The 17,156-nt window shown below is 37.4% G+C and overlaps 3 protein-coding genes and 1 long non-coding RNA gene across 4 annotated transcripts; 3 read left to right on the top strand and 1 right to left on the bottom strand.

The window, feature by feature from the left end:
- Positions 1 to 1,576: 1,576 nt before the first annotated feature.
- Positions 1,577 to 14,453, bottom strand: LOC122147692. Its single transcript, XR_006161745.1, has 3 exons — positions 14,343 to 14,453; positions 1,991 to 2,028; positions 1,577 to 1,889 (listed from the first exon to the last, which is right to left on the bottom strand). It is a non-coding gene; the product is annotated as an uncharacterized LOC122147692 (long non-coding RNA).
- On the top strand, positions 4,467 to 9,402 carry LOC109103749 (aldolase C, fructose-bisphosphate, a). The gene is made up of 9 exons (XM_042771040.1): positions 4,467 to 4,590; positions 5,769 to 5,899; positions 5,991 to 6,202; positions 6,918 to 6,972; positions 7,267 to 7,427; positions 7,517 to 7,600; positions 7,946 to 8,120; positions 8,210 to 8,409; positions 8,495 to 9,402. Exons 2-9 carry the CDS (start codon positions 5,788 to 5,790, stop codon positions 8,588 to 8,590), a joined length of 1,095 nt encoding a protein of 364 aa, XP_042626974.1. The 5' UTR covers positions 4,467 to 4,590; positions 5,769 to 5,787; the 3' UTR covers positions 8,591 to 9,402.
- Positions 9,768 to 12,605, top strand: LOC109104217 (serine/arginine-rich splicing factor 1A). Its single transcript, XM_042771041.1, has 5 exons — positions 9,768 to 9,925; positions 10,041 to 10,257; positions 10,916 to 11,118; positions 11,192 to 11,364; positions 12,051 to 12,605. Exons 2-5 carry the CDS (start codon positions 10,055 to 10,057, stop codon positions 12,243 to 12,245), a joined length of 774 nt encoding a protein of 257 aa, XP_042626975.1. The 5' UTR covers positions 9,768 to 9,925; positions 10,041 to 10,054; the 3' UTR covers positions 12,246 to 12,605.
- Positions 14,454 to 14,564: 111 nt separating the features above from the next.
- Positions 14,565 to 16,755, top strand: LOC122147691 (dynein light chain 2, cytoplasmic-like). Its single transcript, XM_042771042.1, has 3 exons — positions 14,565 to 14,710; positions 15,773 to 15,909; positions 16,019 to 16,755. The coding sequence occupies exons 2-3, from the start codon at positions 15,778 to 15,780 to the stop codon at positions 16,154 to 16,156; spliced, it is 270 nt and encodes an 89-aa protein (XP_042626976.1). The 5' UTR covers positions 14,565 to 14,710; positions 15,773 to 15,777; the 3' UTR covers positions 16,157 to 16,755.
- Positions 16,756 to 17,156: the final 401 nt, after the last annotated feature.

The raw sequence follows: 17,156 nt of genomic DNA, 5'->3' as shown, positions 1-17,156 counted from the left end.
CTTAATTGTATTTTAAAACTATTTTGTACCCTACCATATAAATAAGTGATTTAAAAACAGCAGTATTGAATAGGGGTTGAATAATTCTGATAGCTGTATTACAAAAAAAAAAAAAAAAAATCATTATAACAATAGATAATATTACATTGTATATTGACACTTTTAATATGTTACTAAACTGATATAGATGCATTTTTTTAAAAAACAATGGATCTTTAAAAAAGCTTACAAATGACCGCTTTAAAATTTTAATATATGTACTTGCAATCAAAATTCAGCCTGACATATTGTAATAATTCAGATCAATCTGTGTTTTCCTATTTTGAAATAACCATTAATTCTAAATTCATCGCCAGTTTTTCTAAAATAAAATAAAATAATAAATTTAAAAAAAATCCTTATTGGAAGATATAATTCTCCACCAGAGAAATATCACTGCTGTCATTGTGTAGTCTAGACATTTATTATGTATTCAGGAAGATATAAAAAATGTGCTTAATTGATATGAACATATATGCAGACAGTTCATCCAAGTTACTAAAAATATCTATACGAATTCATACCATATACAGAAACCACAGATTTGCAGAATTTTCACATAAACCAAGATGAGGAGCATAAATACATCTCTTTTGTGTCAAGTGTCCATCTCAACTGTGAAGCACTCGTTTAGCTTTTGGTAAAGGGAATTTTGGAATAGAAATATTAATGCTGTGCTGTCTCATTTAGGTCACCTCTGCTTGACTGATTTCGGGCTGTCTCGCCATCTTGAGCGTGGGGCTAGAGCTTTTACTGTCTGTGGCACAATACAGTACATAAGTGAGGCCGGAATCTGAACTGCACTCTTTTTAAACGAGAAAGTACTGTGTTTACCATCAGCTATATCTAGCAGTAACTAAAGACATGTATAGCTCTAAGCAAATGAGCTATTTCTGTAATAATGGATATTTAATTACACGATGTGGTCATTAAACAGCTCCTGAGGTCCTGAGCGGCGGCCCGTACAGCCACGCTGCAGACTGGTGGTCTCTTGGCGTTCTTCTCTACGCTTTAGCCACTGGAGGGGTGAGACATATCCAGAGGCCATACTGCAAGATGAGCATTGTACTTGATGGATGTGCCAATCTCAATGTGCAGATCTCAGTGATGTGTAGAAAGTGCCACAGGCTGCTTATTCAGACGCTTGCAGTAGGATTTATTAAGAGCATTAATGAAGAACTAATACAGGGAATAGAACCAGAAACACGGAACAGGAGCATACACCAGGAAACAAAGACTGACACTGAATAAGGCAAACACAGGGGTATATATACAAGGGGGTGAAACCAATGAATCACTATGACAACAAACGTAGGAGGTAGAAGAGGAAACAGGAAATAAGCACAGGAAGTGAAAACAGAAACTCTGGGGGCAGAAAAACACTTCAAATTAAGAATTCACAGTGAAACAGAAACAGGCTGGATCATAACACACATATTATGTGAAATATAAAAACGTAAAAAAAAAAGAAGGTATTTTATTAAGATCATGTGATGTTTATGGGTATACCCAATATTTTACTAACTAAACAATAAAATAAAATATTAATTTATAGGTAATTCATACTAAAAATGTATAATAAAAAAATACACCTCATTTAAATTAGTTTCTTTACATTTTTTATCTACCTCCTTCAAATCTGAATGGCATATAACCCTGTTGTGCAAATATTCGAAGCTGTCTTTTTAAAACTCTCTTATCATGTTTGAATATATCTCTGTGCAAGATCCCCGCACGTCGCTTACGGCGCCTAGAGCTATTCCAAAGCCAGAAGTTTTTCCACGGCATGTCCTTTGATTCCCAGCTGCTGCAGAGTCCCATTGAGCCAGTCTTCAAGCTGAAGAATCATCCTGACCGAACAGAAAGGTCGATGCGAGGCATTAGACCTGCTTCTGAATTTTGAGTGTGACCTACTGAACTCTCCTTCCACCCCTGCAGATTTGTCTCCTACCTTGATGAAGATTAAGGTAAATGAAGACACGGCAGAGGCTGAAACAAAAGTAATAGGAACCAATTTTCCATGAAAACAGAAAATATCAATGAACTATTTTTTTCTCTCTGTAACAGTCAGTGTTTTGCCAATGACAAGGTAAAATGTCACAGTATTTTTCTAATAATTCACCATAAAGCACAAATAAATCAATCTATGTGAATAACCAGTCAATAGCAAGTATTACTACTGAGTTATTTTAGTCTCATATTAGTTTTGTAATATTTGCCTTAATAGTATATGAACTGCTGGGTTTTATTTACTATAGTTCCTGTGTATAAAGGAAAGGAGTATATAATTTAAATTAAACTAATTTTTTAAATGTAATTTTATATTCATGCAGATTACAGTGATGCCCTGTTTACTGTTGCACCATAAGAGTGATATTGTGATATTAATTTTAGACATAATGTTGCCAGTTACGTTTTTGCAAATAATAGTTACAAATGAAGCCAAAGCAGAATCAACTTATGTGCATTTCCAGGCAATACGCGAGGAATGGTGTTTTGTTTAGAAAAGAATCAATGTTTTTGAACATATTTGTTGAGTGAATGATTCAGTGACTCGTTCATAAAGACGTGTCACTCCTAAATAAATCAGTGTTTTTGAATGAAACAGTTGAGTGAATGATTCAATGACTCGCTCATAAAGATTTACTGAATGATTCAGTTACTCGCCAATAAAAATGAATCACTTGTTTAGTTCAGTAATTTGATTCAATGATTTGCTCATGAAGACGAGTCACTTGTTTCGCTCCTGAAGAAATTAATGTTTTTTAATGAAACAGTTGACTGAATGATTCAGTTACTAGCCAATAAAAATGAATCACTTGTTTCGCTTGTTGAATGAATCAATGTTTTTAAACAGAACAGTTCAGTAATGAATGAGGTACAGGCACAAAGAGCTATGGTACTGTAGTGTAGAATTACAATAAAATTATATGCAATATACAGTGGTTATGAAAGAATATCTGAATACACAATATATGAAAAATCACAAAATAAATAATTATCATGTAAATAAATATACCGTGAAACAAACAGTAGTATGTAAAATGGAATGTATGGTGCTATGCTAAACAACAATACCATGCATTGCAATACAATTTATTTTATACTGTGTATATAGTGCAGTTATTAAGGTAATAAGTATCTGAATGTTTGATGACATTATTGGATTATCTGGGAACATTTTCTCAGCAGTATTCTCAGCATATGTCCCCAAAATAGAACTTGTTCATCAACTGATGTGGAGGACGAAAGTAGAAGTTTCTTTCACTGCAATTCAAAAGATAGAATGGTAAAATATATATCTGTGAATGATACCTGGAGACATTTCTCTAACTTTGAGACTTTGGTGTGACCTATTTGTGAGAGCAATGACAAACCCAAATGGGAGCAGCCTTAATAGGGCTGAAAATTGAACACCAGATAAAGCATCATTATTAATGTTTTTAATTAGGTATCAGGAAAAAAATCACAGCCCCAGTAGAGGTGGCTTAAAATATCCGTAACTCTTAACAGTTCTCCTGAGAGTCTACTTCCAACGGTCCTATAATGAAACATTGGGTATCCCTCTAAACTGCCACTTTTATCTACAGTACCTTATTGGTTTCATAATAAGAATTGAACAACATGCTCCTAAAACAATCTGGCTATTTCTATGCATATTACATGTGATATTAACAAATAATGCTTACAAGCTACAATTAGATCTCAAAGCATTGATCACAGAATTCCACAACGGATCAACACTTCAGTTAACTATATCTCCAACCTTTGACTCATTTTTGTCCTTGAAAACTAGATCATAAAGTCATCTAAAAATGCTACTCGCCTGTATAGAACTAGAAATTATGCCATGACCCCACCTCATTTTTTTTTACCACACATATGCTTGAATCTCAGCCGCTCTGTGACTGCCAACATTTTCCTAAGGGTATGATGGGAGTCTCAGCTGACTAGAGATTTGAGGATTTGCCTGAGGCATACATGATCTAATTATATTGTTGACAGGAATACAGCCCGCTTTAGATTAAAATAATAATGGATGTGGCCTTGAAAGACTCAACAGGTTACAAAGTTACAATGATACCTCAAATAATGTGGCTTACAGGCTACAATTTACACCTGGAGATAATAAAACTCATGAACAATGAATCCAAGCCATATCTGGACTATTTTGAGTATGCAACAACCACCCATAACAACTTTGTAAGTGCACAGTAACACCCTGGAATGCACACACTCAACTCTAGTTTTGAAAATGTAAAAAATAAAAATAATAATCTATAGTATAAATATGGCATTGCATTGTGTATGTAATAATGAGAATGGCAGAGAAATGGGATCAGGTGGGCAACCTTTTGTGGCCTTTAACACCTCCTTTAATAACTTAATGAGGGCATGACGTTAAGCTCCGCCCTACAAGTGTCAGCATCCTCTGGGATATCACCTTCATAAAGAACTGGGACACTGGCACTGTTAAAGAATCAGTCACGTCTCATCTTGTCTGTAGGAAAAAGCCCCTTCGGTCTGAGTGCTTCAGTCTGCTCTGACTTGGTGAGTTATTCCATCTGTTGAATTTACTGCCATAACCATTTTGGATTACAATTGTTGTGTGAAATATGCAGTGGAGAAACAACTTTGTAAGGTTTTTATGACTAAAAAGTTATGTTTTCACAAGCAAGTTACCATTTAGAAAATGTTTAGATCATTTTTAATGCTTAGAATCATATAGTTTTCCAGCTGTTTAAAAGCTGCTAAAGGTTCAGAAGGTTTTCAAGAACTTGGTTCTTCATAAAGAGAGTAGATTATATATATACATGAGGCTTGTAAATTGTGTCTATGTGCTTCATTTTTGGCTGTGGATAACTAAGTTGCCAGAGTTGCAGAAATCTTTATTAAGCTAATGTGAAAGTGAATGCTTGGCATTTCTAAATTGAATAACATTTAGTAGAAGAGCTTCTGTGCCTTTAAGTGACAATTGCGTTGGATTCATCTATTTAACTTCGGTTTTGATTTCATTTAAAAAGTTGAACTTTGCATCAATTCTACACTGGTTACACCGGAGAAAAAACTCAGAAATGGCTAGTACATGTCAAATAATTACAAAGAGAACACAAGTAACTGAATTAAACATGAAATTTTAGTAGAAAGACTGAAATTGTATTTTCTTTCTTTTCTTTTTTACATTGTATAAATCTTTAAGAATAATTCAATGCATCTAATTAATGTTTATATTTTCTAGATAAAGATTTTAAAAAATAATAATTCTAACCAAGTAAAGGTTCTATAAAGTATAGTGCATATACTAGAATAGACTTTTTTTTTTTTTCATTTCATAAATTTTCATAACTTTTCCCGGCCTGGAAATTACAATTTAAAAATTCCTTGATATTTCCAGGTTTTCTATACTCTAAGAGATATCCAACAAATATAGAGCCCAAAGAATTTTCCATATTGATTTTTACCCTTGTTTCCAGTTACACATTATGGTTTAGGAAATGTTTGCAAACTTAACAAAAAAGTTACTGGTAATTTTCCGTCAGGACATTATCTTTATGTCTATGTTTTTAGATTTCAACCTTGTATTTCATTTTCATGTGAAATTTGTATGAACCATACATAACTCTGTTATAAGCTTAAATGACTTAAGCAAGAAGGCAAAATATTGTGATGTCACTGAAACCCTATCTTGATTATGTTGTATTTATTTACTGTTTCTACACTATCCTCAGGTTGTGTCAGATATTTAGGATGACCCATCAGTTTCCTCCTCTCACCACTGAGCAAAAGAAGGAGCTACATGAGATAGCTTTACGCATAGTGTCACCGGGGAAAGGCATCCTAGCTGCAGATGAGTCCATAGGTTAGTGGGGCTTCCTCCAGTTAGTCGACATAAATTGCAGTGTGAAAGAAAAGCACAAAAACCCACTTTGATCCTGTGGATGTTCTAACAGGCAGCTTGGGGAAGCGTTTGAACCAGATAGGAGTAGAGAACAATGAGGAGAACCGCCGTCTCTACCGACAGGTGCTCTTCACTGCTGATGACCGCATTGATAACTGCATCGGCGGAGTGATCTTCTTCCATGAAACACTCTACCAGAACTCTGATGATGGCGTCCCATTCGTCAAGATGATAAAGGACAAGGGTATCACTATCGGAATCAAGGTATAAAGTCTCGTCTGGGTTCACTAGCGTAGATGTAAGAGTATTTGCTTTAACATGTTGGGCCTTGGTGCTCATGCAGGCACTTTGAGTTTGAACTTAGATTACAACATTTCCCAGTGCAACATCAACAATTCAAATTTAAAATTATAAAAAGAAAAAAAGTCAATTTAAACAATTGGAAAATTTTTGGAAAATTTTTTGTCCAAAACATAGTGGCATATATGGGGAGTGTTTGCAAAGCCTGTTTTTGGGAAACTGTTTTTGAATTGGGCAAAAATGATACCTTTGTACTGTATTTACCCCTAAAAGGTTAATATTAGAAATCTTAAGCCAAAAAGTAGTATACTTCAAGTTTATTTTATTAAGTATACTTAAGTAAAGTTCAAGTATATTTTGACTTTTTGTAAGTATAAGTCAAGTATACTTAATTGTCATTATAAGTATATATCTTAGAAGTACATAAAGCCCATTTCTGAGAAGTACATAAAAAGTAAACTAAAAGTATACTTTCCTATTTTTTAGTTTAAAATAAGTATACTAATAGCACACTTGAATAAACTTCTTTTTCGTAAGGGCATTATTACTCTAAGCTACTAATATGCACCTGTTGTACTCCTAAAGGTACAATTTTGCACTTTTTTCTGACTGGGCGTTTATGTTAATGAGCTGAATTGAAAATATTTCGTTTATAAAATATTTTGTCCTTTCTTCACAGGTTGACAAAGGTGTAGTTCCCATGCCAGGGACTAATGGAGAAACCACTACACAAGGTATTTCAAAGATGTCCATTCTCTGAAAAAATGAACACGTACACGAGTATGTCACCATTTTCTCAAATCAAATCAAATGTTCTAAAATGTATTTTACATGGAGGCAATAACGTTTATGCATATTTCAGGCCCCTAAAATGTTGTTGTCCTGTAAATAAACGCCCAAAACGCATAAAAAGTGTTGTGTAAACGACCCCTTAGAATCAAGTTAGGGTCAGTTTGACCCAGAACATAACAGCATGACAATATTTTGACATAATACAAGGGTTAAGTGCAGCTCTACTGTCTCAACAGGTCTGGATGGGCTCTCTGAACGCTGCGCTCAGTATAAAAAGGATGGAGCTGACTTTGCGAAGTGGCGTTGTGTGATGAAAATCAGTGAGACCACCCCGTCAAACCTGTGCATTAAAGAAAATGCTAAAGTCCTTGCTCGCTATGCTAGTATTTGTCAGCAGGTAAAATGTTAATTAGGCTAAATTCGCTAATAAGAGATACAAATGGATCTTTGTCAAATCTCAAGTTCGTGTCCCGTCTGTACTTGCAGCATGGGATTGTACCCATAGTGGAACCTGAGATCCTACCTGATGGAGACCATAATTTGAAGCGTTGCCAGTTTGTTACAGAGAGGGTTGGTTATACTCTACTTCTCAAAGGGATATTACTTCCAAAATTAAAAATTATTATTATTATTTATTTACCCTCATGTTGTTCCAATTCCATATGACTTTCTTTCTTCCCTCTGCAACCTGTTTTTGTTCAGACAATGAAAATGAATGGGGTTCGAAATAACATCAACAGCAAAATTTCAAAATAGTTTATGTTCCATAAAAGAAAAGTTACACAGTTTCTGATCAACATGAGAGTGATTAAATGATGACAATATTTACAATTTTTGAGTTTACTATTAATATGCTTTACAATTTCAAAATTGCTGGAATCATCACATGATTTAGATCCACTGTCATTTATTCAGGTACTTGCAGAAGTCTACAAAGCCATGTTTGATCATCATGTGTATCTGGAAGGCACACTACTCAAGCCCAACATGGTGACCCCTGGACACGGCTGCCCAACCAAATACAGTGCAGAGGAGGTTGCCATGGCAACAGTCACTGCTCTGCGGCGTACTGTCCCGCCCGCAGTGACAGGTTGAGGATATATTACAAAATATAAAGCTGATTCCGTATTTAGTGACGAGTCTGGACACTGCGTAATTACAGACTTCCTGCACTTTCAGGGGTGACCTTTCTCTCAGGAGGTCAAAGTGAGGAGGAGGCCTCCATTAACCTAAATGCCATCAATAACTGTCCACTGGTGAAACCCTGGGCTCTCACCTTCTCATTCGGCCGAGCTCTGCAGGCCTCAGCTCTGAAGACCTGGCGTGGACAGAGAGAGAATGAAGTCGCCGCAACCGAGGAATTCATCAAACGTGCAGAGGCATGCCAACCAAATCTATTCATAAACAGACAGACATATAGACAGATCTTCTTTCTAATCGCTTCTCTACTTTTTTTCTCCTCAGATCAACAGTCTGGCCTGTCAAGGGAAGTACACGGTTTGTGGTGACAGCAGCGGAGCCACTGCTCTTTCCCATTACCTTTCCAACTACGCATATTGAAATGCCGCTGATTCCAATAATCCAGCATTAGCTGAAAGCTAGCAGACTTCCATATAAAACACTGAAACATAGGTAGATGATTTACTCCTAAATGTGATGCTGATATACAATAAAACAGCACATGAAAGTGATTGCTAAGTTACCCGTCTGCAAGATGTCTGTTAAAGAAAGATCGCTTCATCTGGAAAGCATCTGCTGTGTACAAACATCTGATAGACATCTTTCAGACATCAGCTTTACGTTCATTCTAAATTATAAACATCTTAAAGACATCTTCTAAACGTCTATTTGACATCTGACAGGAATCATCCTATAGATGTATTCCAGATGAGCGAACACTCTAAAAAATGCATCTTGCAGACGTCAAATAGACATCTCTGTGATGTACGTGTGCTATCAGGGAAGTTTCTGTGAAATTTTGTGGTGTCCTCTGCTTGTCTTAAAAACATCGTAAATTTATAGCTGTTGTTGCCATGATAATTCTTTAGGAAAGTAATAGAACTTACAAGTTTATTAATAAAGTTACAGTTGACTGTATTGTATTGATCCTTATCACTTACTGTCAACATTTTAGAGTTTCTTAGGATAGATATAAAGATCTATATGCTTCTGTAATCTACCCTCTCATCATCTAAAGCTTTAATAAAGCCTTTGTTCTGATGAAGAATAACCACATGGATTATACTTTTATGAGTATCTGGTAAATCTGTATGTTTGGCTTGAATGCATTATCAACAAAACAAAAGTGAAACTAAATAATTGACAACCTGAATACAAATTGAGAATGCTGCAATAAAATTGTGATCATAGAAGATGTGTCTGGACTCTAATCTTTGATATACACATATGCATCCTTAGTTATTTTATTAAAATATATGACTATTATTAAGAACGAAATTAAAGCTCACGTGCCTAAAATCGTAAGGGATACTGATAAATGTAAATGGTTTGTGCCTTAAATGTAGTCACAATGTAACTCAATCAATAATCTGCTACAGCAGCAGGTGCAAATAAGCAGAATATTGACTTTACCAGACGACCAAAAAAAAAAAAAAAAAAAAAAACAGCGCTACAGTAAATAAGCTTGATATACCTATTCGTTCCTTATCCATTCCAATAACCCAACCATATAAATACTTTTTTATTGTATTAGGCGTCACTATCCGAACTATATCGCGTCGCGGATGTAACCATGTCATTACCCGCCCCTCGGCCTGCTTCTCCAGATTCATCCGCGGTGAGTAAAGCGCGCTTGCTGAAGAGGAAGCGGCCCGCGCGACGCTAGAGGAAACACGCTCTCTCGCTGTGCGCGTGCGAGCGGCGCTTCAAACAATAGTAAGTCTTTTTGTCTTGTACCTGACTGGTGTTGCGGTTTATTTAATGTATTTCGCAAGTTAAACAAACAGCTGCTGCATATCAGACTCGAAAAGCGTATTGTATGTCTCAACAGGAAGGTGAGGGTTTATGAGTGCAGAGATGTCTGGCAGCGTGATCCGCGGCCCTGCTGGAAACAACGACTGCCGCATCTATGTGGGGAATCTGCCGCCTGATATCCGCACCAAAGATGTCGAAGATGTCTTTTATAAGTACGGAGCCATTCGAGACATCGATCTGAAAAACCGACGAGGCGGACCTCCATTCGCCTTTGTCGAGTTTGAAGACCCGAGGTGGGTACAGCTGAAGCTTTAGCTGAAAGGCTAACGTTAATCTGTTTGTTTCAAAGTTGCCGGTTTCACTTCTTAAATGATGAGAATTCTAAAAACTCTGTTTTTGCAATCTATATAGAAGCAAGCGAGTATTTTTTTTCAACTAAGCATTTTACTTTTGTTTTCAGTGCTAACCTGTTAATTAGCTTAGCCATGCTCACTATGTTTCCAAAGATTTTTTTTTGTTTTTGTTTCTATTAACTAATGTTTGGCGTCGCAGTGAGAGTAAGGTTTGCAACTTGTACTCACTCATGTCGACCTAACATGTTTTTTTAATGTTTAAGCTTGTTTTTATTTGGTCTTTTGTTAGTCTTCAATACCTACCTTCGGTTTGGATATGGAAATTAGTTTTGTAACTAAGTTAACGTTAAACAAATGACTTCCTGAGCTTGATTCCGATCAGTTTCAGTGAGTTTTTGTTACAAATGACTGTTTAATACACAGACCTCTTCTATATTTTCAGGCATTTTTGCATTACTTTTAAAGTGTTTAGTCACTTGACTAGCTTGCCAGATTAATTACTATTTGTAGTTTAACTCTGTGTGAGCCCTGGCCACACTGACTGGTTTTTCAAGCCAGGTTGGTATTTACATGCTTTTCCTTCTTCTGTTGCTTTTAGGGATGCTGAAGATGCTGTTTACGCCCGTGATGGCTATGACTATGATGGCTATCGTCTCCGAGTGGAGTTTCCCAGGAGCGGGAGAGGAGGTTTTGGTGGAGGTGGTGGTGGAGGTGGTGGTGGTGGTGGAGGAGGTGGTGGGGCTCCTAGGGGTAGATATGGACCCCCATCCAGACGTTCAGAGTACAGAGTAATCGTTTCAGGTACGCTAGCATCACAGCTTTAACTCATTCAAGAGCTGTGTGAAGTTGTATTGACCGTTGCATTTGATTTCAGGGCTTCCACAGAGCGGGAGCTGGCAGGATCTGAAGGATCACATGCGCGAAGCAGGTGATGTATGTTACGCTGACGTTTTCCGAGATGGCACCGGTGTGGTGGAGTTTGTTCGCAAAGAAGACATGACCTACGCCGTTCGCAAACTGGATAACACAAAATTCCGGTCCCACGAGGTAGGTTTGAGATTTTAATCAGAATTTTTGGATTTGCTTAGCATTGGAATATTTTTAAGGTAAGCAAATCCCAAATATTGTACTAAGATGATCTATGCTGTAAGTGAACTTATCCCTTGTTGTTGAATAGAGGTCGATGTATTTTAGCCATTGATAGCTGCATCCTGAGTTTTTAGGTGAAAACCTGTTGTCTGTGTAGAGGATTTTATTCAATTTCTTTTTTAGAATTATCTTTTTAATGTAAAATTCTGTCCATATTTCGTTTGCATTTGTCAAATTGCTTGCTTCATGCATGTTTTACAAACTTTTTCTGTTCTTAGTGCAAATAATGTAAGATTATGGTAATTATGTATATGGTACACACAGTTCAGTACTAATTTTCGTTGCGTTTTTGTTCATATTACTAACTTTAATAGCTATTGGCCAATTGGTTATCGGACAGAATTTTTAACTTTAATGGTATCGGCAAAATCCAGTCCTGGGTGACTTTTCCTTTTGAATACCAAAGCTAAACCTTATGAAACTGGATGTCTTATGTACTCAGTTGTTACTGGTTTATGGAAATGGGAATACTGGTGTACAACCAAAGAACAATGTTTCATTGCGTGAAGGTCTGGTAAGTATAGTGTGAGTGTTGGCATGCTTGTACGTTACACTTGCTCAGTGGAAAGTTCTTTCTCTGCCAGGGAGAAACTGCGTACATCCGTGTGAGGGTGGATGGTCCCCGCAGTCCGAGCTATGGAAGATCCAGGTCAAGGAGCCGCAGTCGCAGCAGGAGTCGCAGCCGCAGCAACAACCGTAGCCGAAGCTACTCCCCACGCCGCAGTCGAGGATCCCCGCAGTACTCTCCTCGCCATAGCCGCTCCCGCTCTCGCTCCTAAACGAGCCCTCTCGGAGCCCTCGAACCAGTTGTTCTTTTAGTCTTCACACAAACCCCATGTTTTAATTCCACCCTTCTTGTTTCATGTGACAATGATCATCTTATGTCTTTCTGTCCTTCTAATTTTTCTCTCCCTCTATTGGTTATTTTAAACATGCATTTTTAACAGAACAACCCCACATCATTTTTTTTAACTACAAAGTGGATTTCTTTTACATATACCTAACGAAGGGTTATGTAATGGCTCCCGATATTTTTGTAAATGCCATGTATGAAAGTTATTCATGAAATACTGGGTTCCACAATTGTTTCATGCTATGATACAGAACTGATGCTTTGTAATAAAGGATTACTAAATCTATACTGTTGCGTAAAAGGGTGAATTTGAACTCTAGAACAAACCTCTATTCCAAAAAAGACTTCTTGGCCCGCTGGCCATTGTTTGGGTAACTGAACCAATTTTAGATCACTTTCAAATCAGGTGGTATCTTTCATTGCATTGTAAAGCTGTGCTGGTCAAATGTCTAGTCGGGTTTTTGTGTCCAAAGACAGATTGTAGCTTTAATGTTTTTATTAAAATGTTTGACTCAATCTTAGGTTAGTAGTTTTGATAGTCTGTCTTGGCCTTAATGCTGTGTGCATGCATCAAAGAAGGCAGGGTGAGTGGATTTGATTCTAACTCTTTGCCTCTAACTCTTTGATTTAGCTGGTATCTTAAGATTTGGATTGGAGGAGAGGCTCAGTGGATGCCGGATCACTGGGATCAGTACATAATGAAGATAGGATAGGGAATGCTGGATACATGGAACAGGATCAATTGCTCCCAGGATCATAGGATTTTAAGACCACAATTCAAAAGTACTTCCTTTATTTTCTCAGTACCTCAGTGGAAAAATTGGCCCTTCAAAATTTTAACACGTTGGCGGAGCAGATGCTGGAACAGTCTGTGGGGATGGAATCGACAGGAACAGTATGGTAAACTGAATTTGGGATGGGGGGGTTACTCAGGCATTTTTAGATTTACACTGTCCCGATGTGGATGGTAGATGCTTTAACATTGCTAGCATTTTTTTTTTTCTTGAACCGTTTTTGCCTAAATAAAGGATTCATTGGTACAAAAGTAGTGTACGATGCATTACTTTAATGCTTTACAATTGTTCAATATTATGAAATTCTGACTTTTACAGACCGTTCACCTGGAATTTGAAATTATTCACTCTGACATGGTGTTTCAAGACTGACTTAGTGGGACAAAATATTTTGAAGAAAGTTTCAGCTGTTTATGTCCATACAATGGAAGTGAATGGTGTCCAAAACATCATACAAACATGCACGTTTTTCAAAATCTTTTGTGTTCTATAGAACAAAGCAAGTCCTTAAAATTCTGACAGCTATTTGTGTGAATTTTGACAAAAAAAAAAAAAGTCATTTATACTGTACTTAAGGTACAAATTTTATCAGTTCATACATTCCCTGGGAATCAAACACATGGTCTTGTTAACACCGTGCTCCACTGTGTGAGCTATAGGATTACTGTTAGTGTTCAAAAAGATGCTTAACTGTCCCTTTAATTTTGGATGCCACCCAACAGTTGAATTCTATATTGATGTGCAAAGTTGTTTAGTAACTATAAATAGTGTACAGTTAGGATAATTAATTACATTAGTGGGAGAATTGTTTAGGGGGGAAAAGTTAATTGTAGTTTGTTTTTGATTCTTTATAGTGAATAATAAAAAATAAAAACGCTACAAATCAAAGTATCCCGACTCTCAGAGCAATGACTCTTTAGAGCCGGTTCTTTTTGAGAATGAACCTGAATCATTTACTTAACTACAAGGTATTACTTTAGTCACCTCCAATAAAACAAAAAAGGTGTGTTGTGAGAAGTACTGACTGGTTGTCACGATAACGTGTAAAAATACATATTTTTGAGTTATATTGTAAGTAGACTGTTAAGGGCAATTAATTACATTTTCCCACATATTTATAAAAAATTATAGGGAAATCGTAACCAGAATCATCACATTTCTTACTTTATCCATTTCTAGTTGCATTGTTCTGCATTGGACCGACCATGAGAGATAGAACAGATAAATACCTCTAACCTTGCAGTAAGTGTCCTTCGCTCATTGTGAAGTGTTTTCATTGCGAAGGTCCACCGAGTCTAATTTAAGCTATTTTCTGGCCCACACAGTCCTGAAGCTTATACCCAAACAAGCACATTTTCCTCTGGTCTCCGGTTAAAGATGCATTGTGGGATGAAACAGGATGCTGGCAGAGGGGCGCAGGGAGCGGCTGGTCTGCAGCCAATGGCGAGCGCTGTGTAGGACGGCGTTGTGGAGAGCCAGGGATTTTAGCGCGGGCACCAGTCGGTGTTTGACTTGATCCTTATGTTCCTCTCATAGCGTCAAAGGAGCACCCGAAACGACGAAAGCTCACACTTCTCTTGCCAAATATTGTTGACAGGTGAGTCTAATAACTGACCATTTCGAGTAATCTACAAAGAATGATCTTGCATGCATTTTGAGCCTGATGCTTTCATTTAAAATATTTAAATGCCGATATTTTTATTGCAACATTTAAATCGCTTCAACAAAGCATGTACTGTATTTGGCTTTGAACTTGAATTCAGACGCTACAATGAGAACGCCGCGTGCACCTGAGTTTCACTGATTTGCTGGAGCATCAAACGCGCACGCTGTGAATGGAGGGGTGACGTAGCGTTCCTGGTCCAGACCTGTTTTTATACAGTCTGTGGTCCAGACCGGTCAGTGACTTCATGGATGAATCCAGACCTTAATCATTCGACTGCCACCATATAATTGAGTTCAACTGTTAAATCAACGTGCTGATATCAGCTGTGTATGATCTATTAGTGGTTTTCTATACTAGTTTGCCTGTATGCATTTGGACCATATGAATCCCTAATAGTATGCAAATATGGACTTTATTGATTAGTTGCAAATGGTAGTAGTCCCGTCTATGGGTATGAATTAGGACCATATGTATCCTAGTACTGGTATTGCTTCTTAAAGTACATTTATACTGGATTTAATAAAAAAAAATAAAAAAAGTAATTTTTTTTATGGGACCAACATTAATAGAATGCAAATAAGCCCTTTTTTGACCAGTTGCAAATGGCATTGCTGTTTATGGATTTTGATCATATGTATCCCAGTACTGGTATTGCTAGTTAACTGAAGTAGCTAACTTTTATTCAGGATTTAACTCCAAGAAATGTCATCTGAGAACAGTTTGACTGTGTTTTCTGGGCCAAGCATTAATCGTATGCAAATACAGACTTTATTGACTGGCTTTAAATGCTAGTGCTGGACTGAAAGACCTGTTTGGTTCTCATGAAAGTATCTAGTGTCTTTTGAATTGACTCAACAAATCAGATCCTCTCCGTTGATGGCACTCTGTCAGGAATTTACCTTGCATTGTCAGGGAAGAAGCACCCATGAAAGGCCCCACTGTTTGACTCTCAGTGGAGTGGAGACTTAACTTTGTTCGTCTCTCCATTTTCAGGCACCATGACTGACAGGAAGGCTGTGATCAAGAACGCTGACATGTCTGAAGACATGCAGCAGGATGCAGTGGACTGTGCCACACAGGCCATGGAGAAATACAACATAGAGAAGGACATTGCCGCATTCATCAAAAAGGTGAGTCGCGCCGAGATTTGAGCCGTACTGTTATTTTAGACTCCTAATGTGTATTTTTGTTGCGCTTGCATTTTCTCCCATGCTTAAACCACATCGTCTCGTGTTACAGGAGTTCGATAAGAAATACAATCCTACGTGGCATTGCATTGTGGGAAGGAACTTCGGCAGCTATGTGACCCATGAGACAAAACACTTCATCTACTTCTACTTGGGCCAGGTGGCTATTCTCCTCTTCAAGTCTGGCTGAGTCCAGACCAAACCAGACCGTAGAATGTATCTCCAATGAAGACTGTGATGCACTGGTGGCTGATGTCATCTACGAATATTAAACGAGACCATACCATGACTATGCTGGCTGTGCACAACTGCATGGATCATATCCTGTACTATTTGTGTACCTGTTGCACTTCACTTGCTTTTCATTAGAGGCCCCAAGTTTTTGTTAACGGTCCTTGCAGGTTTTTCCTAGCACATGTTGTAAAAAAAAACGAAAAAGTATAATAAAGGAAGTCAGAAAATGTGTATTGACCAGCACATGTCTGCTATAAATGGATATTTTTTTTGGTGACTTAGTGCTGTAATACATTGAATGCCATGCGCTGTATGTCATGTTGGGGTGATGGATGGAAGAACATTTGGGTGTGGGGTTTGATTTGAAGCATTCTGTTGTTACAGAAAGAATGTTTTTGTCTGATTACCTCTGCAGTAAATGTATATTTTCTTTTCATTTGATGCTTGAGAGGTATTGCGTTTAAGAGAACCCATACTGACTATGTGAAATTTCCGTCTGAATATACAGTGGACTAAATGTAAATGAGATGCACATATAATAAAGTTTAAAAGCGAAAACACATCGTATGTAAGTCGTATTATGGCACACTAGCTCCATCAAGTTTTTTTTATGTAATTGTCTGCAGAATGTAAGTAGTTAAGGTCTGGTCGAAAAACAAATGTCTTTGCCTTTTTTACAGTTCTGATCTGTGTCTGCACAATTATTTGACTATAGTTTGCACATAGCACATGCCCACTCAGGTACCGCCCAGGACAAAAGCGGCCTGTCAGATTCATTAAAATGTGTAACTGAAAGATTTGTGTGTATGTTCGACCTGTATGTTTCTAATGTGGGCCTGGAGCAGCCATTAACAGCGTGTTGTCTGCTACTTCAGCGCTTAAACACTAGAGGGCTCCCTCTCATCGCGCAGCGCCTCTGTGAGGCCTGCAGTCTCTGAAATGGATTCATCCGTTCA

The sequence above is a fragment of the Cyprinus carpio genome, chromosome A15 (genome assembly GCF_018340385.1).
Source record: "Cyprinus carpio isolate SPL01 chromosome A15, ASM1834038v1, whole genome shotgun sequence".
Taxonomy (NCBI): Eukaryota; Metazoa; Chordata; class Actinopteri; order Cypriniformes; family Cyprinidae; genus Cyprinus; species Cyprinus carpio.
Note: the sequence above shows the minus strand (reverse complement) of the source record. Positions and strands in the feature narration are given on the sequence as shown.

What these genes read in the sequence shown, in the direction of transcription:
- LOC109104217 (XM_042771041.1), top strand. Translation starts at nt 10,055, where the DNA reads ATGAGTGCAGAGATGTCTGGCAGCGTGATCCGCGGCCCTGCTGGAAAC. An exon ending in GTCGAGTTTGAAGACCCGAG is followed by an intron (nt 10,258 to 10,915) that starts GTGGGTACAGCT and finishes TGTTGCTTTTAG; the next exon opens with GGATGCTGAAGATGCTGTTT. An exon ending in CAAAATTCCGGTCCCACGAG is followed by an intron (nt 11,365 to 12,050) that starts GTAGGTTTGAGA and finishes TTTCTCTGCCAG; the next exon opens with GGAGAAACTGCGTACATCCG.
- LOC122147691 (XM_042771042.1), top strand. Translation starts at nt 15,778, where the DNA reads ATGACTGACAGGAAGGCTGTGATCAAGAACGCTGACATGTCTGAAGAC. An exon ending in TTGCCGCATTCATCAAAAAG is followed by an intron (nt 15,910 to 16,018) that starts GTGAGTCGCGCC and finishes CTCGTGTTACAG; the next exon opens with GAGTTCGATAAGAAATACAA.
- LOC109103749 (XM_042771040.1), top strand. Translation starts at nt 5,788, where the DNA reads ATGACCCATCAGTTTCCTCCTCTCACCACTGAGCAAAAGAAGGAGCTA. An exon ending in ATGCTAGTATTTGTCAGCAG is followed by an intron (nt 7,428 to 7,516) that starts GTAAAATGTTAA and finishes CTGTACTTGCAG; the next exon opens with CATGGGATTGTACCCATAGT. An exon ending in GCCAGTTTGTTACAGAGAGG is followed by an intron (nt 7,601 to 7,945) that starts GTTGGTTATACT and finishes TCATTTATTCAG; the next exon opens with GTACTTGCAGAAGTCTACAA.